At 47.1% G+C, this 20,743-nt stretch overlaps 1 protein-coding gene across 1 annotated transcript in view; it reads left to right on the top strand.

The window, feature by feature from the left end:
• The first annotated feature begins 3,347 nt into the window (after nucleotides 1-3,347).
• The window catches only part of LOC120061953 (protein diaphanous homolog 1-like), a 31,305-nt gene continuing 13,909 nt past the window's right edge, over nucleotides 3,348-20,743 (top strand). The window contains exons 1-2 of the mRNA XM_039011739.1: nucleotides 3,348-3,504; nucleotides 9,060-9,149. Of these exons, the coding sequence (XP_038867667.1) occupies nucleotides 3,348-3,504; nucleotides 9,060-9,149 (247 nt within the window). The remainder of the gene's footprint in view (nucleotides 3,505-9,059; nucleotides 9,150-20,743) is intronic.

Genomic DNA, 20,743 nt, shown 5'->3' with positions numbered 1-20,743 from the left:
GATCAGAGAGAGATGCCCCCCATCCCCCCTCCCCATCTTCATGTTCATAGAGATCAGAGACAGAGACAGAGAGATGCCCCCCATCCCCCCTCCCATCTTCATGTTAATAGAGATCAGAGATCAGAGAGAGATGCCCCCATCCCCCTCTCCCCATCTTCATGTTAATAGAGATCAGAGATCAGAGAGAGATGCCCCATCCCCTCTCCCCATCTTCATGTTATAGAGATCAGATAGAGATGCCCCCCCTCCCCCTCCCCATCTTCATGTTAATAGAGATCAGAGATCAGAGATCAGATAGAGTGCCCCCCATCCCCCCTCCCCCTATTCATGTTAATAGAGATCAGATAGAGATGCCCCCCATCCCCCTCCCATTTCATGTTAATAGAGATCAGAGATCAGAGAGAGATGCCCCCATCCCCCTCCCCATCTTCATGTTAATAGAGATCAGAGATCAGAGAGAGATGCCCCATCCCCTCTCCCCATCTTCATGTTCTAGAGATCAGAGATCAGAGAGGAGATGCCCCCCATCCCCCCTCCACATCTTCATGTTCATAGAGATCAGAGATAGAGAGAGATGCCCCCCATCCCCCCTCCCATCTTCATGTTAATAGAGATCAGAGATCAGAGAGAGATGCCCCCCATCCCCCCTCCCCATCTTCATGTTAATAGAGATCAGAGATCAGAGAGAGATGCCCCCATCCCCCTCCCCATCTTCATGTTCATAGAGAATCAGAGATCAGAGAGAGATGCCCCCCATCCCCCCTCCCCATCTTCATGTTAATAGAGATCAGAGATCGAGAGAGATGCCCCCCACCCCCCCTCCCATCTTCATGTTAATAAAGATCAGAGATCAGAGAGAGATGCCCCCCATCCCCCCTCCCCATCTTCATGTTAATAGAGATCAGAGATCAGAGAGAGATGCCCCTCATCCCCCCCCCCATCTTCATGTTAATAGAGATCAGAGATCAGAGAGAGATGCCCCCATCCCCTCTCCCATCTTCATGTAATAGAGATCAGAGATCAGAGAGAGATGCCCCCATCCCCTCTCCCCATCTTCATGTTAATAGAGATCAGATAGAGATGCCCCCCCCCCCCCCCCCCCATCTTCATGTTAATAGAGATCAGAGATCAGAGATCAGATAGAGAGTGCCCCCATCCCCCTCCCCATCTTCATGTTAATAGAGATCAGATAGAGATGCCCCCCATCCCCCCTCCCATCTTCATGTTAATAGAGATCAGAGACAGAGAGAGATGCCCCCATCCCCCTCCCCATCTTCATGTTAATAGAGATCAGAGATCAGAGAGAGATGCCCCCATCACCCTCTCCCCATCTTCATGTTCATAGAGATCAGAGATCAGAGAGAGATGCCCCCCATCCCCCCTCCACATCTTCATGTTCATAGAGATCAGAGATCAGAGAGAGATGCCCCCCATCCCCCCTCCCCATCTTCATGTTAATAGAGATCAGAGATCAGAGAGAGATGCCCCCATCCCCCTCCCCATCTTCATGTTCATAGAGATCAGAGATCAGAGAGAGATGCCCCCCATCCCCCCTCCCCATCTTCATGTTAATAGAGATCAGAGATCAGAAGAGAGATGCCCCCCACCCCCCTCCCCATCTTCATGTTAATAGAGATCAGAGATCAGAGAGAGATGCCCCCATCCCCCCTCCCATTTCATGTCAATAGAGATAGAGATCACGGAGAGAGAGATGCCCCCCCCCCCCCACCTCCCCACATTCCCCATTTTCGTAACCCCCCATCCCCCCTCCCCATCTTCATGTTAATAGAGATCAGAGATCAGAGAGAGATGCCCCCCCCCCCCCCCCCTCTTCTTCATTGCCCCCCATCCCCCCTCCCCATCTTCATGTTCAATAGAGATCAGAGATACAGAGATCGAGAGAGAGATGCCCCCCATCCCCCCCTCCCCATCTTCTGTCAATAGAGATCGAGATCAGAGAGAGAGTTCCCCCATCCCCCCTCCCCATCTTCATGTTCATAGAGATCAGAGATCAGAGAGAGATGCCCCCCATCCCCCTCCCATCTTCATGTTTCATAGAGATCAGATCAGAGATGCCCCCCTCCCCCCTCCCCATCTTCATGTTAATAGAGATCAGAGATCAGAGATCAGATAGAGATGACCCCCCATCCCCCCTCCCATCTTCATGTTAATAGAGATGAGATAGAGATGCCCCCCATCCCCCCTCCCCATCTTCATGTAATAGAGATCAGAGATCAGAGAGAGATGCCCCCATCCCCCTCCCCATCTTCATGTTAATAGAGATCAGGGTCAGAGATCAGAGAGAGATGCCCCCCATCCCCCCTCCCCATCTTCATGTTAATAGAGAATCAGAGATCAGAGAGAGATGCCCCCATCCCCTCTCCCCATCTTCATGTTAATAGAGATCAGAGATCAGAGAGAGATGCCCCCATCCCCCTCCCATCTTCATGTTAATAGAGATCAGAGAGAGATGCCCCCCTCCCCCCTCCCCATCTTCATGTTAATAGAGATCAGAGATCAGAGTAGAAAGATGCCCCCCATCCCCCCTCCCCATCTTCATGTTAATAAGAGAATCAGATGAGAGATGCCCCCATCCCCCCTCCCCATCTTCATGTTAATAGAGATCAGAGATCAGAGAGAGATGCCCCCATCCCCCTCCCCATCTTCATGTTAATAGAGATCAGAGTCTAGAGAGAGATGCCCCCATCCCTCTCCCATCTTCATGTTATAGAATCAGAGATCAGAGAGAGATGCCCCCCATCCCCCCTCCCATCTTCATGTTCATAGAGATCAGAGATCAGAGAGGGAGGCCCCCCATCCCCCCTCCCCATCTTCATGTTAATAAGAGTCAGAGATCAGAGAGAGATGCCCCCCATCCCCCTCCCCATCTTCATGTTAATAGAGATCAGAGATCAGAGAGAGATGCCCCCCCCCATCCCCCTCCCCATACTTCATGTTCATAGAGATCAGAGATCAGAGAGAGATGCCCCCATCCCCCTCCCCATCTTAATGTTAATAGAGAATTCAGAGGGAGACTAGAGATATTTTCCCCTGATGCTTTCCACGTGTTGCTAGTGTTGACCAAGTGTTCGTAATGGCAGATGTGGTGTGTTTATCTCATTTGAACTGTTTAACCGTGATTTTGGTTTATTAAGAGGATTCCTTGATCCTACAGATGCTGGTTATCTTGTTTTGCTGCCTATCTTGTTTTTCTGGCTCTTGTTGGCCAACTATTGTTTCTCAGTCACACACACACACTTTCTTGTACACACACACACTCACTCATTCACATACGCACACATCCACTCACACACACATGCACTCTCATACACACACACCCGTCTCTGATGTCTCTGTCCATGTCCCCTCAGCAAGCGGTGAAGGAGAATGCGAAGAGGAGGGAGTCAGAGGAGAAGATCAGGAGAGCCAAGCTGGCCAAGGAGAAGGCTGACAGAGAGAAGGAGGAGAAACAGAAGAGAAGCCAACAACTGGACCTCAACGCAGGTCAGAGTGTCTGTGGGAGAGGAGTGGGTCAGAGTGTCTGTGGGAGAGGAGTGGGTCAGAGTGTCTGTGGGAGAGGAGTGGGTCAGAGTGTCTGTGGGAGAGGAGTGGGTCAGAGTGTCTGTGGGAGAGGAGTGGGTCAGAGTGTCTGTGGGAGAGGAGTGGGTCAGAGTGTCTGTGGGAGAGGAGTGGGTCAGAGTGTCTGTGGGAGAGGAGTGGGTCAGAGTGTCTGTGGGAGAGGAGTGGGTCAGAGTGTCTGTGGGAGAGGAGTGGGTCAGAGTGTCTGTGGGAGAGGAGTGGGTCAGAGTGTCTGTGTGGATGAAGGCTGTTTTGTGAACTGAACTTCTCCTTGATACCAGTTGGGGGCAGTCGGAGCCCACTGTGCTACTGGATCTGCGTGTGTGTGTCTCCAGTGATCCACAGCAGACCTGAGAAAAGAGCGAGTTAAGGAGAGAGACAGGATGAAGATATGGAGGAGGCAGTAGTCTGCCTGTGTCATCCACTCATTCAGTCATTTTTGGAACAAGGGATTTGTATCCGAGAAGAACAAGAAATAGTGAATTTAAGTCCACAAACACGTTTTCTCTTTCTGAGTCGGATTCTTTCTGCTCGTTTCCTACACCCTCTCCCTCTCTCTGACCTACTTTCTGAACATTCCTCCTCTTTTTGGCTCCAGTTTGTTTCTCTTGGGACTTCGCAGTTCCAGTCATCACAATTCCTCTCTGCCACAGTGTGTGTGTCAGTGTGTGTGTCAGTGTGTGTGTCAGTGTGTGTGTCAGTGTGTGTGTCAGTGTGTGTCAGTGTGTGTGTGTGTGTCAGTGTGTGTGTGTGTGTCAGTGTGTGTGTGTGTGTGTGTGTGTGTGCGTCGGTGTGTGTGTGCGTCGGTGTGTGTGTCGGTGTCTGTGTGTCTCTGTCGTCTGTGTCTGTCAGTGTGTGTGTGTGTGTGTCTGTCTGTCTGTCTCTGTCGTGTGTGTGTCTGTGTCTTTCTCTGTCGTTTGTGTGTGTCGGTGTGTGTGTGTCAGTCTGTCTCTGTCGTGTGTGTGTCTGTGTCTCTCTCTGTCATCTGTGTCGGTGTGTGTGTGTGTCGGTGTGTGTGTGTGTGTCGGTGTGTGTGTGTGTGTCGGTGTGTGTGTGCGTCGGTGTGTGTGTCGGTGTCTGTGTGTCTCTGTCGTCTGTGTCTCTGTCGTCTGTGTCTCTGTCGTCTGTGTCTGTCAGTGTGTGTGTGTGTCTGTCTGTCTCTGTCGTGTGTGTGTCTGTGTCTCTCTCTGTCGTTTGTGTCTGTCAGTGTGTGTGTGTGTCGGTGTGTGTGTGTCTGTCTGTCTCTGTCGTGTGTGTGTCTGTGTCTCTCTCTGTCATCTGTGTCTGTCAGTGTGTGTGTGTGTATTTACATACAGGTTTGAGCTCAGGGTTATTATTCACTGCACCCTATTTAAGCACACACTAGGTGTTTGTGTGATTAGAGCCAATTGACTGGTTGCTTATTATTAGACAAGGGCTGTCTTTATATAGTGCTTTCTCTAACAATCAGCTTTTCACTGACCCTAACCCTGCTTCTCACTGACCCTAACCCTGCTTCTCACTGACCCTAACCCTGCTTCTCACTGACCCTAACCCTGCTTCTCACTGACCCTAACCCTGCTTCTCACTGACCCTAACCCTGCTTCTCACTGACCCTAACCCTGCTTCTCACTGACCCTAACCCTGCTTCTCACATGTTCTCTCTCTACCCTTCACACAGTTCTGTACTGTGGTCTGATCTAAGACCTGTTCATATTCCTCACTAGCACCAGGTCTGCACAGTTCCCCAGGTCTGCACAGTTCCCCAGGTCTGCACAGTTCCCCAGGTCTGCACAGTTCACCAGGTCTGCACAGTTCACCAGGTCTGCACAGTTCCCCAGGTCTGCACAGTTCCCCAGGTCTGCACAGTTCCCCAGGTCTGCACAGTTCCCCAGGTCTGCACAGTTCCCCAGGTCTGCACAGTTCCCCAGGTCTGCACAGTTCCCCAGGTCTGCACAGTTCCCCAGGTCTGCACAGTTCCCCAGGTCTGCACAGTTCCCCAGGTCTGCACAGTTCCCCAGGTCTGCAGCTAGGTGTCAGTGCTGCATGAAAGGGGGTGTATTTGTTGTGTGAGAGAGAACCCAGGTGGGTGTGTGTGGGGGGGGTAGCCACCACTAGGGGTGCTGTGGCTCTACATTACAGGCTGTGTGAGAGGGAGACAGAGAGGGTGGGGTGAAAGAGAGAGGTTGTAGAACAGCAGATGTCTCAGGAGGATTAGACGGTGTTGGTCCTCAGAGCAGAGGGGGAGGCACAGGACATGATGATGAAAGGGGGGTAGGATGACGGAGTGAGGATGGAGATGCCCTCCTAGAGTGGTAAGGGTATGAAGTAGATCAGCTCTTGTTGCTAAAGGAGGGGCTGTAGTGTGTGTGTGTGGTAGAGTAATACCTGTGTTCTGCACATAATGATGCCAGGCTGGGGGAGGGGGGTCTATTCTGTCATGCTGATCTCCTGCTATGTCTCTAATGCTGTTACCTTATTAACACAGCTTATCAACACAGCATATGTCCTTAACTCCCGGACATGTGTGTCGGAGCAGGGTAGAGTGTTTCATAGTGACCTTGACCACAGTCCACCACTCAACACCCACTCTCATATTGATTGTTTTAAAGGCTGTATTAATTCAATAAACGTCAGTTTATAAACTATCAGCAAGCGCTTCAAATTGATTTAATGCAAAACAGTTGTAGAAACCTTTTAGAAATGCTAGGACATGGTCAGTAGTGTTCCCTGTTTAATCTGCCTTATTCATTAGACATTCCCAACGCCTGTATGGCTCCGTATCAGGATGCTGAACAGTCCATTAGCCCTCTACTGTCTCTGTCTAGATGCTGTCCTTTAAGCAGCCGGGTCAGTAAGCTTTATAAAACAGGTCCCAGTTTGTTAACACCCACCCAGAGGCAGTTTCCTCCAGAACGTGTGTTTTTCCTGGATGTCTTTGGGGTTAACACAGGCATGTGATTTGTGGAAGTGGGGAGTGGATGGGTGCCAGACGTATTCTCCTTTGGGTAAAAATAAAACATGACTGCATGTTTTCTGCCTGTGCAGTTGTGTGCAGCGGCCACTTGGGTGTGTATGTGAGCTGTGTTGTGGGACTGCACTCTCTCTCTCTCTGTGTGTGACACTTTCTCTGACTTGACAGGCAAGACCAGGGGCCATCTGCCGCTAGGTTTACAGTGTGATTAAACTAGTGTGTTTGGAGGAGGGGCGACAGGATGAGGGGGAGGGGAACACCTAAACCTTTAACCCCAGCCAGTTCACAGTGGTAATAATGACAACCATCTGCCTGAGTACCACTGAATCCTCCCCACACACACATCCCTGGTGAACATCGCAGCTTATTGAGCCTCAGTGTAATAGACGTGTAGACGGTGTGTGTACTACTAGATGTATGTAGCCTGCAGCCTAGGCAGTCTCTAAACTGGGTCAGCGCCCAACTAGGTTAATGTATCTAATGGGCCACCGTGTCCATGTGACTGGTGATGTCGCTAAGTCTGTGTGTGTGAGAGAGAACGCTGTCCACTGATCTGTCCTCTGTCTATTATGAGAGAGAACGCTGTCCACTGATCTGTCCTCTGTCTATTATGAGAGAGAACGCTGTCCACTGATCTGTCCTCTGTCTATTATGAGAGAGAACGCTGTCCACTGATCTGTCCTCTGTCTATTATGAGAGAGAACGCTGTCCACTGATCTGTCCTCTGTCTATTATGAGAGAGAACGCTGTCCACTGATCTGTCCTCTGTCTATTATGAGAGAGAACGCTGTCCACTGATCTGTCCTCTGTCTATTATGAGAGAGAACGCTGTCCACTGATCTGTCCTCTGTCTATTATGAGAGAGAACGCTGTCCACTGATCTGTCCTCTGTCTATTATGAGAGAGAACGCTGTCCACTGATCTGTCCTCTGTCTATTATGAGAGAGAACGCTGTCCACTGATCTGTCCTCTGTCTATTATGAGAGAGAACGCTGTCCACTGATCTGTCCTCTGTCTATTATGAGAGAGAACGCTGTCCACTGATCTGTCCTCTGTCTATTATGAGAGAGAACGCTGTCCACTGATCTGTCCTCTGTCTATTATGAGAGAGAACGCTGTCCACTGATCTGTCCTCTGTCTATTATGAGAGAGAACGCTGTCCACTGATCTGTCCTCTGTCTATTATGAGAGAGAACGCTGTCCACTGATCTGTCCTCTGTCTATTATGAGAGAGAACGCTGTCCACTGATCTGTCCTCTGTCTATTATGAGAGAGAACGCTGTCCACTGATCTGTCCTCTGTCTATTATGAGAGAGAACGCTGTCCACTGATCTGTCCTCTGTCTATTATGAGAGAGAACGCTGTCCACTGATCTGTCCTCTGTCTATTATGAGAGAGAACGCTGTCCACTGATCTGTCCTCTGTCTATTATGAGAGAGAACGCTGTCCACTGATCTGTCCTCTGTCTATTATGAGAGAGAACGCTGTCCACTGATCTGTCCTCTGTCTATTATGAGAGAGAACGCTGTCCACTGATCTGTCCTCTGTCTATTATGAGAGAGAACGCTGTCCACTGATCTGTCCTCTGTCTATTATGAGAGAGAACGCTGTCCACTGATCTGTCCTCTGTCTATTATGAGAGAGAACGCTGTCCACTGATCTATCCTCTGTCTATTATGAGAGAGAACGCTGTCCACTGATCTGTCCTCTGTCTATTATGAGAGAGAACGCTGTCCACTGATCTGTCCTCTGTCTATTATGAGAGAGAACGCTGTCCACTGATCTGTCCTCTGTCTATTATGAGAGAGAACGCTGTCCACTGATCTGTCCTCTGTCTATTATGAGAGAGACTAAATGTGGATGTGTGTTTTGTATTGACTCTGTTGTTATAACCCTAGAATTAGACGAGGAACCGTCTTCTAATGGGATAACGGTCAGGGAGTTGGTCAACCCGGGTGGTTCGCCAGTGCTGTGATAAGATATTGAATTGGAAGGAAGAATGTTTGTTAGCCAGACAGTTTTAGAGGAATGATTCCATTTTATTTATTATTAAATGCCAAAATGGCAACATTCCATTGGAACAATGCAGTTAAATCTCAGCCGTACACTGTCTGAAATCAGTTGAAGAGAGGACTTAGATAAGTTGTAAATGTAGCAAGTACTTATATTGTATTATATAATAGCACACAAATATAGACTTCTGTAGTCTGTTTACATATTTTTTTGACTTTAACTATTTTTATAATTATATGACAATATTTTAGGTTGACAATAATTCTATTACACAATTTCTGATACATCACACTCCTTTTATTTTCCTGCATAAGTAAAATCAGGATTAATCCTCTACTGCCATTCATTGAAATTAGACTGGTTTGTATTTCTCCCTGACCAATATGGCTGCATGTTCACCCCATTCTGGAACGTTGAGGGTTCATGACATATCCCCTCTAGTAATTGAATAGGATGTCTCTGGTTTATAAGGTTGTGTATGTAATATTGATTGTGTATATGTATGTGTGTACAGAGGGTGATGAGACTGGTATCATGGACGACCTGATGGAGGCGCTGCAGTCTGGTGCTGCCTTCAGGAGGAAGAGAGGACCACGACAAGCTGGTAAGAACACACTGTTGCTTCTCGGTCTCTGTGTCTCTCTGTGTCTCACTTACACACACTTGGGCGGATACACTCTTTCTCACCCTCATGCACAAACACTGATTCTCCCTCAGATGACGCTTTCAGTCCCTGCTTGCTCTCCTGTGTGTCTGCCATCTGTTGTGTGGCTGTAGGGCTGGGGCGCGGCACCAGTTTGGGCTCTGCTCCAGGGAACCAGCCAGGGCAGGGAAGTGGCACAGGGAGGGGTGTGGCAGGCACAGGGAGGGGTGTGGCAGGCACAGGGAGGGGTGTGGCAGGCACAAGGAGGGGTGTGGTAGGCACAGGGAGGGGTGTGGCAGGCACAGGGAGGGGTGTGGCAGGCACAGGGAGGGGTGTGGCAGGCACAGGGAGGGGTCGTGGCAGGCACAGGGAGGGGTCGTGGCAGGCACAGGGAGGGGTCGTGGCAGGCACAGGGAGGGGTGTGGCAGGCACAGGGAGGGGTGTGGCAGGCACAGGGAGGGGTGTGGCAGGCACAGGGAGGGGTCGTGGCAGGCACAGGGAGGGGTGTGGCAGGCACAGGGAGGGGTGTGGCAGGCACAGGGAGGGGTGTGGCAGGCACAGGGAGGGGTTGTGGCAGGCACAGGGAGGGGTTGTGGCAGGCACAGGGAGGGGTTGTGGCAGGCACAGGGAGGGGTTGTGGCAGGCACAGGGAGGGGTTGTGGCAGGCACAGGGAGGGGTTGTGGCAGGCACAGGGAGGGGTCGTGGCAGGCACAGGGAGGTGGTAGAAATACACTATAAAATGTGGCTTTACAATGACTTCAACATTAAACCGTGTCAACCCTGGACCTGTCTACAACCACTAGCCTGGGGCTAGCACTAGCAGGGCTGTTCACACTTAGCGTGTCTAAATGATCTGTATTGATTTCCACTCAGATCTGTTCTCCAGCCTCTCTCTCTCAGGCCAGACGATACACCACCTACATAATCTGGTTAGATACTCTCTCTGCTGTTTCACTGGCCTACTGGCCTATTGAGTTACTCACTTCAGCTGCTAGTGCTAGACACACACACACACACACACACTTAAAGCTAGAATCCTTAGTTGCTAAAAAAAAAAATATGTATCAATGATTTATGTATACCTAGTGATTCTTCAAGAATATAACTTAGAAATGCCCCATGAGTTTATTTCAACTGTCGTACCCCGTCAGAACCCCAAATATGAGTTTATTTCAACTGTCGTACCCCGTCAGAACCCCAAATATGAGTTTATTTCAACTGTCGTACCCCGTCAGAACCCCAAATATGAGTTTATTTCAACTGTCGTACCCCGTCAGAACCCCAAATATGAGTTTATTTCAACTGTCGTACCCAATCAGAACCCGAAATATGAGTTTATTCCAACTGTCGTACCCCGTCAGAACCCCAAATATGAGTTTATTTCAACTGTCGTACCCCGTCAGAACCCCAAATATAAGCTTATTTCAACTGTCGTACCCTGTCAGAACCCCAAATATGAGTTTATTTCAACTGTCGTACCCCGTCAGAACCCCAAATATGAGTTTATTTCAACTGTCGTACCCCGTCAGAACCCCAAATATGAGCTTGTTTCAACTGTCGTACCCCGTCAGAACCCCAAATATGAGTTTATTTCAACTGTCGTACCCCGTCAGAACCCCAAATATGAATTTATTTCAACTGTCGTACCCCGTCAGAACCCCAAATATGAATTTATATCAACTGTCGTACCCCGTCAGAACCCCAAATATGAATTTATTTCAACTGTCGTACCCCGTCAGAACCCCAAATATGAATTTATTTCAACTGTCGTACCCCGTCAGAACCCCAAATATGAATTTATTTCAACTGTCGTACCCCGTCAGAACCCCAAATATGAATTTATTTCAACTGTCGTACCCCATCTGAACCCCAAATATGAGCTTGTTTTACTCCAATGTTTGTAAACAATGTAAATGTACACACACTGTCTAACCTCAAAACATGGTTACAACTATCATTTTGATATCATGGATGGTCAGTCCTTGCATCCCATAGCTCTATGAATTTGAGTGGTTACATTTCTCCAGGCCCATTCCTCAGCTCTTTACCGAAACATGTGCAGTCCATGAGGAGAAGATGCACTGCAGTACTTAATGCAGCTGGTGGCCACACCAGATATTGACTTACTTTTGATTATGACCCCCCCCTTTGTTCACATTACTCCATGTCTGTTAGTCACATGTCTGTGGAACTTGTTCAGTTTATGTCTCAGTTGTTGAATCTTATGTTCATACAAATATTTACAAACGTTAAGCTTGCTGAAAATAAACGCAGTTGACAGTGAGAGGACATTTGTTTTTTTGCTGAGTTTAGATGTATTTAAGACCAGTTTATTTTTAATTATCCATTCTCCTTGCTAAGAGTTTGTGAGCGCACTGGCTGTAGGTGCTGATGTGTAGTGTGTGCAATCATCAGCATACATAGTAATTTTAGCTATGTAAGTGGCACATCTTTTGTAAAAATAGAGAAGAGTAACGGCCCAAGGACACTGCCCTGAGGGACACCGTAGTGCACATCTGATGTCAGAGATGCTTCCATTAAAGAACACTATTGAATAAGTAACTCTCCAACCATGCGATGGCAGGTGATGTAAAGCCATAACAAGTTTGTTTTTTAAATGACAAATTTATGATCAATAACATCAAAGGCTGCACTGAAATCTAACAATACAGCTCCAATTATCTTATTAGCCAATCATCTGAGTCAGTGCAGTACAAGTTGAGTGCCCTTCCCTATATGCATGCTGAAAGTCAGTAGTTAACTTGTTCTCTAAAAAATTGAATTGTATATATTCATAACCTCATTCTCTCCATCAGTTTACTAAGAACAGGCAGCAAACTGACTGGGTGGCTGTTAGAGCCAGAAAGGGGTGCTTTACTGTTTTTAGGTAGTGGAATTACTTTAGCTTCCTTCCACACCTGTGGACACACTCTCCTTTTAGGCTTTGGTTAAAGACGTGGCAATAGTCTGCTACCATTCTCTATAGTTTCTCATCTAGGTTGTCTATACCTTATCATTATTGATGGATAACAACAATTTTGCCGTCTCTTCCACGTTATTCCGTCTCTTCTTCGTTATTAAATCTGCAATACACTAATATGATGGTTCAATGTTCAATGTTGTCATTTCACTTCTGTTTGTCCACTTTACCTAATTCATCATCCGACCAGGGGGCTCTGCATGCTGGTCAACAGTTGTTTAATTCATCATCCGTCCAGGGGGCTCTGCATGCTGGTCAACAGTTGTTTAATTCATCATCCGACCAGGGGGCTCTGCATGCTGGTCAACAGTTGTTTAATTCATCATCCGACCAGGGGGCTCTGCATGCTGGTCAACAGTTGTTTAATTCATCATCCGTCCAGGGGGCTCTGCATGCTGGTCAACAGTTGTTTAATTCATCATCTGTCCAGGGGGCTCTGCATGCTGGTCAACAGTTGTTTAATTCATCATCCGTCCAGGGGGCTCTGCATGCTGGTCAACAGTTGTTTAATTCATCATCCGACCAGGGGGCTCTGCATGCTGGTCAACAGTTGTTTAATTCATCATCCGACCAGGGGGCTCTGCATGCTGGTCAACAGTTGTTTAATTCATCATCCGACCAGGGGGCTCTGCATGCTGGTCAACAGTTGTTTAATTCATCATCCGACCAGGGGGCTCTGCATGCTGGTCAACAGTTGTTTAATTCATCATCCGTCCAGGGGGCTCTGCATGCTGGTCAACAGTTGTTTAATTCATCATCCGTCCAGGGGGCTCTGCATGCTGGTCAACAGTTGTTTAATTCATCATCCGTCCAGGGGGCTCTGCATGCTCCAACAGTTGGCATGAATCATTTGACAAATACTTCAAGTGCTGCATCTGGATTCTCCTTATACACATCAGACATGTTTTACATGGTCACCAAAAGAGAAACATTTTGTATGATCTCTGGTAAATAACTTTATGACCCTGCTTTGGTACTCGGCCTTCCCTTGTTGTTGCCACAGTGTTCTGGTCACTATGGCCAATGGGAACTGATATTGCTTTGGAGCAAAGCTCTACTGCATTAGTGAATATGTCACAAGTCCAACACTATTGGTATATAATATATTGGGGGCACCGCTTTGTTTCAATTAAGGATTCTAGCTTTAAGAATACTCACGATCACATTCACATGTGTACAGCACCAGAGAGTAGGCTACTTAGACATGTTTATTAACATGTAACAGAGAGCAGGAAGGAGAGAAGAGAGGGGGGAGTGTGATGTTTATTAACATGTAACAGAGAGAGCAGGAAGGAGAGAAGAGAGGGGGGAGTGTGATGTTTATTAACATGTAACAGAGAGAGCAGGAAGGAGAGAAGAGAGGGGGAGTGTGATGTTTATTAACATGTAACAGAGAGAGCAGGAAGGAGAGAAGAGAGGGGGGAGTGTGATGTTTATTAACATGTAACAGAGAGCAGGAAGGAGAGAAGAGAGGGGGGAGTGTGATGTTTATTAACATGTAACAGAGAGAGCAGGAAGGAGAGAAGAGAGGGGGAGTGTGATGTTTATTAACATGTAACAGAGAGCAGGAAGGAGAGAAGAGAGGGGGAGTGTGATGTTTATTAACATGTAACAGAGAGCAGGAAGGAGAGAAGAGAGGGGGGAGTGTGATGTTTATTAACATGTAACAGAGAGCAGGAAGGAGAGAAGAGAGGGGGGAGTGTGATGTTTATTAACATGTAACAGAGAGCAGGAAGGAGAGAAGAGAGGGGGAGTGTGATGTTTATTAACATGTAACAGAGAGAGCAGGAAGGAGAGAAGAGAGGGGGAGTGTGATGTTTATTAACATGTAACAGAGAGAGCAGGAAGGAGAGAAGAGAGGGGGAGTGTGATGTTTATTAACATGTAACAGAGAGAGCAGGAAGGAGAGAAGAGAGGGGGGAGTGTGATGTTTATTAACATGTAACAGAGAGCAGGAAGGAGAGAAGAGAGGGGGAGTGTGATGTTTATTAACATGTAACAGAGAGCAGGAAGGAGAGAAGAGAGGGGGGAGTGTGATGTTTATTAACATGTAACAGAGAGCAGGAAGGAGAGAAGAGAGGGGGGAGTGTGATGTTTATTAACATGTAACAGAGAGAGCAGGAAGGAGAGAAGAGAGGGGGAGTGTGATGTTTATTAACATGTAACAGAGAGAGCAGGAAGGAGAGAAGAGAGGGGGAGTGTGATGTTTATTAACATGTAACAGAGAGCAGGAAGGAGAGAAGAGAGGGGGAGTGTGATGTTTATTAACATGTAACAGAGAGCAGGAAGGAGAGAAGAGAGGGGGAGTGTGATGTTTATTAACATGTAACAGAGAGAGCAGGAAGGAGAGAAGAGAGGGGGGAGTGTGATGTTTATTAACATGTAACAGAGAGAGCAGGAAGGAGAGAAGAGAGGGGGGAGTGTGATGTTTATTAACATGTAACAGAGAGCAGGAAGGAGAGAAGAGAGGGGGGAGTGTGATGTTTATTAACATGTAACAGAGAGAGCAGGAAGGAGAGAAGAGAGGGGGGAGTGTGATGTTTATTAACATGTAACAGAGAGAGCAGGAAGGAGAGAAGAGAGGGGGGAGTGTGATGTTTATTAACATGTAACAGAGAGAGCAGGAAGGAGAGAAGAGAGGGGGGAGTGTGATGTTTATTAACATGTAACAGAGAGAGCAGGAAGGAGAGAAGAGAGGGGGAGTGTGATGTTTATTAACATGTAACAGAGGAGCAGGAAGGAGAGAAGAGAGGGGGGAGTGTGATGTTTATTAACATGTAACAGAGAGCAGGAAGGAGAGAAGAGAGGGGGAGTGTGATGTTTATTAACATGTAACAGAGAGCAGGAAGGAGAGAAGAGAGGGGGAGTGTGATGTTTATTAACATGTAACAGAGAGAGCAGGAAGGAGAGAAGAGAGGGGGAGTGTGATGTTTATTAACATGTAACAGAGAGAGCAGGAAGGAGAGAAGAGAGGGGGGAGTGTGATGTTTATTAACATGTAACAGAGAGCAGGAAGGAGAGAAGAGAGGGGGAGTGTGATGTTTATTAACATGTAACAGAGAGAGCAGGAAGGAGAGAAGAGAGGGGGAGTGGGATGTTTATTAACATGTAACAGAGAGAGCAGGAAGGAGAGAAGAGAGGGGGGAGTGTGATGTTTATTAACATGTAACAGAGAGAGCAGGAAGGAGAGAAGAGAGGGGGGAGTGTGATGTTTATTAACATGTAACAGAGAGAGCAGGAAGGAGAGAAGAGAGGGGGGAGTGTGATGTTTATTAACATGTAACAGAGAGAGCAGGAAGGAGAGAAGAGAGGGGGGAGTGTGATGTTTATTAACATGTAACAGAGAGAGCAGGAAGGAGAGAAGAGAGGGGGGAGTGGATGTTTATTAACATGTAACAGAGAGAGCAGGAAGGAGAGAAGAGAGGGGGAGTGTGATGTTTTTTTTATTAACATGTAACAGAGAGAGCAGGAAGGAGAGAAGAGAGGGGGGAGTGTGATGTTTATTAACATGTAACAGAGAGAGCAGGAAGGAGAGAAGAGAGGGGGGAGTGTGATGTTTATTAACATGTAACAGAGAGAGCAGGAAGGAGAGAAGAGAGGGGGAGTGTGATGTTTATTAACATGTAACAGAGAGAGCAGGAAGGAGAGAAGAGAGGGGGAGTGTGATGTTTATTAACATGTAACAGAGAGCAGGAAGGAGAGAAGAGAGGGGGGAGTGTGATGTTTATTAACATGTAACAGAGAGAGCAGGAAGGAGAGAAGAGAGGGGGGAGTGTGATGTTTATTAACATGTAACAGAGAGCAGGAAGGAGAGAAGAGAGGGGGGAGTGTGATGTTTATTAACATGTAACAGAGAGCAGGAAGGAGAGAAGAGAGGGGGAGTGTGATGTTTATTAACATGTAACAGAGAGCAGGAAGGAGAGAAGAGAGGGGGAGTGTGATGTTTATTAACATGTAACAGAGAGCAGGAAGGAGAGAAGAGAGGGGGAGTGTGATGTTTATTAACATGTAACAGAGAGCAGGAAGGAGAGAAGAGAGGGGGGAGTGTGATGTTTATTAACATGTAACAGAGAGAGCAGGAAGGAGAGAAGAGAGGGGGAGTGGGATGTTTATTAACATGTAACAGAGAGAGCAGGAAGGAGAGAAGAGAGGGGGGAGTGTGATGTTTATTAACATGTAACAGAGAGAGCAGGAAGGAGAGAAGAGAGGGGGGAGTGTGATGTTTATTAACATGTAACAGAGAGAGCAGGAAGGAGAGAAGAGAGGGGGGAGTGTGATGTTTATTAACATGTAACAGAGCGAGCAGGAAGGAGAGAAGAGAGGGGGGAGTGTGATGTTTATTAACATGTAACAGAGAGAGCAGGAAGGAGAGAAGAGAGGGGGGAGTGATGTTTATTAACATGTAACAGAGAGAGCAGGAAGGAGAGAAGAGAGGGGGGAGTGTGATGTTTATTAACATGTAACAGAGAGAGCAGGAAGGAGAGAAGAGAGGGGGGAGTGTGATGTTTATTAACATGTAACAGAGAGAGCAGGAAGGAGAGAAGAGAGGGGGGAGTGTGATGTTTATTAACATGTAACAGAGAGAGCAGGAAGGAGAGAAGAGAGGGGGAGTGTGATGTTTATTAACATGTAACAGAGAGAGCAGGAAGGAGAGAAGAGAGGGGGGAGTGTGATGTTTATTAACATGTAACAGAGAGCAGGAAGGAGAGAAGAGAGGGGGGAGTGTGATGTTTATTAACATGTAACAGAGAGAGCAGGAAGGAGAGAAGAGAGGGGGGAGTGTGATGTTTATTAACATGTAACAGAGAGAGCAGGAAGGAGAGAAGAGAGGGGGGAGTGTGATGTTTATTAACATGTAACAGAGAGCAGGAAGGAGAGAAGAGGGGGGAGTGTGATGTTTATTAACATGTAACAGAGAGCAGGAAGGAGAGAAGAGAGGGGGGAGTGTGATGTTTATTAACATGTAACAGAGAGCAGGAAGGAGAGAAGAGAGGGGGAGTGTGATGTTTATTAACATGTAACAGAGAGCAGGAAGGAGAGAAGAGAGGGGGAGTGTGATGTTTATTAACATGTAACAGAGAGCAGGAAGGAGAGAAGAGAGGGGGAGTGTGATGTTTATTAACATGTAACAGAGAGAGCAGGAAGGAGAGAAGAGAGGGGGAGTGTGATGTTTATTAACATGTAACAGAGAGCAGGAAGGAGAGAAGAGAGGGGGAGTGTGATGTTTATTAACATGTAACAGAGAGAGCAGGAAGGAGAGAAGAGAGGGGGAGTGTGATGTTTATTAACATGTAACAGAGAGCAGGAAGGAGAGAAGAGAGGGGGGAGTGTGATGTTTATTAACATGTAACAGAGAGCAGGAAGGAGAGAAGAGAGGGGGGAGTGTGATGTTTATTAACATGTAACAGAGAGCAGGAAGGAGAGAAGAGAGGGGGAGTGTGATGTTTATTAACATGTAACAGAGAGCAGGAAGGAGAGAAGAGAGGGGGGAGTGTGATGTTTATTAACATGTAACAGAGAGAGCAGGAAGGAGAGAAGAGAGGGGGGAGTGTGATGTTTATTAACATGTAACAGAGAGCAGGAAGGAGAGAAGAGAGGGGGGAGTGTGATGTTTATTAACATGTAACAGAGAGCAGGAAGGAGAGAAGAGAGGGGGGAGTGTGATGTTTATTAACATGTAACAGAGAGAGCAGGAAGGAGAGAAGAGAGGGGGGAGTGTGATGTTTATTAACATGTAACAGAGAGCAGGAAGGAGAGAAGAGAGGGGGGAGTGTGATGTTTATTAACATGTAACAGAGAGCAGGAAGGAGAGAAGAGAGGGGGAGTGTGATGTTTATTAACATGTAACAGAGAGAGCAGGAAGGAGAGAAGAGAGGGGGAGTGTGATGTTTATTAACATGTAACAGAGAGAGCAGGAAGGAGAGAAGAGAGGGGGGAGTGTGATGTTTATTAACATGTAACAGAGAGAGCAGGAAGGAGAGAAGAGAGGGGGGAGTGTGATGTTTATTAACATGTAACAGAGAGAGCAGGAAGGAGAGAAGAGAGGGGGGAGTGTGATGTTTATTAACATGTAACAGAGAGCAGGAAGGAGAGAAGAGAGGGGGGAGTGATGTTTATTAACATGTAACAGAGAGCAGGAAGGAGAGAAGAGAGGGGGGAGTGTGATGTTTATTAACATGTAACAGAGAGAGCAGGAAGGAGAGAAGAGAGGGGGAGTGTGATGTTTATTAACATGTAACAGAGAGAGCAGGAAGGAGAGAAGAGAGGGGGGAGTGTGATGTTTATTAACATGTAACAGAGAGCAGGAAGGAGAGAAGAGAGGGGGAGTGTGATGTTTATTAACATGTAACAGAGAGCAGGAAGGAGAGAAGAGAGGGGGAGTGTGATGTTTATTAACATGTAACAGAGAGCAGGAAGGAGAGAAGAGAGGGGGGAGTGTGATGTTTATTAACATGTAACAGAGAGCAGGAAGGAGAGAAGAGAGGGGGGAGTGTGATGTTTATTAACATGTAACAGAGAGCAGGAAGGAGAGAAGAGAGGGGGAGTGTGATGTTTATTAACATGTAACAGAGAGAGCAGGAAGGAGAGAAGAGAGGGGGAGTGTGATGTTTATTAACATGTAACAGAGAGAGCAGGAAGGAGAGAAGAGAGGGGGGAGTGTGATGTTTATTAACATGTAACAGAGAGAGCAGGAAGGAGAGAAGAGAGGGGGGAGTGTGATGTTTATTAACATGTAACAGAGAGAGCAGGAAGGAGAGAAGAGAGGGGGAGTGTGATGTTTATTAACATGTAACAGAGAGCAGGAAGGAGAGAAGAGAGGGGGAGTGTGATGTTTATTAACATGTAACAGAGAGCAGGAAGGAGAGAAGAGAGGGGGGAGTGTGATGTTTATTAACATGTAACAGAGAGCAGGAAGGAGAGAAGAGAGGGGGGAGTGTGATGTTTATTAACATGTAACAGAGAGAGCAGGAAGGAGAGAAGAGAGGGGGGAGTGTGATGTTTATTAACATGTAACAGAGAGCAGGAAGGAGAGAAGAGAGGGGGGAGTGTGATGTTTGTTAACATGTAACAGAGAGCAGGAAGGAGAGAAGAGGGGGGAGTGTGATGTTTATTAACATGTAACAGAGAGCAGGAAGGAGAGAAGAGAGGGGGGAGTGTGATGTTTATTAACATGTAACAGAGAGCAGGAAGGAGAGAAGAGAGGGGGAGTGTGATGTTTATTAACATGTAACAGAGAGCAGGAAGGAGAGAAGAGAGGGGGGAGTGTGATGTTTATTAACATGTAACAGAGAGCAGGAAGGAGAGAAGAGAGGGGGAGTGTGATGTTTATTAACATGTAACAGAGAGCAGGAAGGAGAGAAGAGAGGGGGAGTGTGATGTTTATTAACATGTAACAGAGAGAGCAGGAAGGAGAGAAGAGAGGGGGAGTGTGATGTTTATTAACATGTAACAGAGAGCAGGAAGGAGAGAAGAGAGGGGGGAGTGTGATGTTTATTAACATGTAACAGAGAGCAGGAAGGAGAGAAGAGAGGGGGAGTGTGATGTTTATTAACATGTAACAGAGAGCAGGAAGGAGAGAAGAGAGGGGGAGTGTGATGTTTATTAACATGTAACAGAGAGAGCAGGAAGGAGAGAAGAGAGGGGGGAGTGTGATGTTTATTAACATGTAACAGAGAGAGCAGGAAGGAGAGAAGAGAGGGGGGAGTGTGATGTTTATTAACATGTAACAGAGAGCAGGAAGGAGAGAAGAGAGGGGGGAGTGTGATGTTTATTAACATGTAACAGAGAGCAGGAAGGAGAGAAGAGAGGGGGGAGTGTGATGTTTATTAACATGTAACAGAGAGCAGGAAGGAGAGAAGAGAGGGGGAGTGTGATGTTTATTAACATGTAACAGAGAGAGCAGGAAGGAGAGAAGAGAGGGGGGAGTGTGATGTTTATTAACATGTAACAGAGAGCAGGAAGGAGAGAAGAGAGGGGGGAGTGTGATGTTTATTAACATGTAACAGAGAGAGCAGGAAGGAGAGAAGAGAGGGGGAGTGTGATGTTTATTAACATGTAACAGAGAGAGCAGGAAGGAGAGAAGAGAGGGGGGAGTGTGATGTTTATTAACATGTAACAGAGAGAGCAGGAAGGAGAGAAGAGAGGGGGGAGTGGGATGTTTATTAACATGTAACAGAGAGCAGGAAGGAGAGAAGAGAGGGGGGAGTGTGATGTTTATTAACATGTAACAGAGAGAGCAGGAAGGAGAGAAGAGAGGGGGGAGTGGGATGTTTATTAACATGTAACAGAGAGAGCAGGAAGGAGAGAAGAGAGGGGGAGTGTGATGTTTATTAACATGTAACAGAGAGAGCAGGAAGGAGAGAAGAGAGGGGGAGTGTGATGTTTATTAACATGTAACAGAGAGAGCAGGAAGGAGAGAAGAGAGGGGGGAGTGTGATGTTTATTAACATGTAACAGAGAGAGCAGGAAGGAGAGAAGAGAGGGGGGAGTGTGATGTTTATTAACATGTAACAGAGAGAGCAGGAAGGAGAGAAGAGAGGGGGGAGTGTGATGTTTATTAACATGTAACAGAGA

The sequence above is a fragment of the Salvelinus namaycush genome, chromosome 17, assembly GCF_016432855.1.
Source record: "Salvelinus namaycush isolate Seneca chromosome 17, SaNama_1.0, whole genome shotgun sequence".
NCBI lineage: Eukaryota > Metazoa > Chordata > Actinopteri > Salmoniformes > Salmonidae > Salvelinus > Salvelinus namaycush.
The sequence above is the reverse complement of the archived record's forward strand: the minus strand, read 5'-3'. Positions and strand labels throughout refer to the sequence as shown.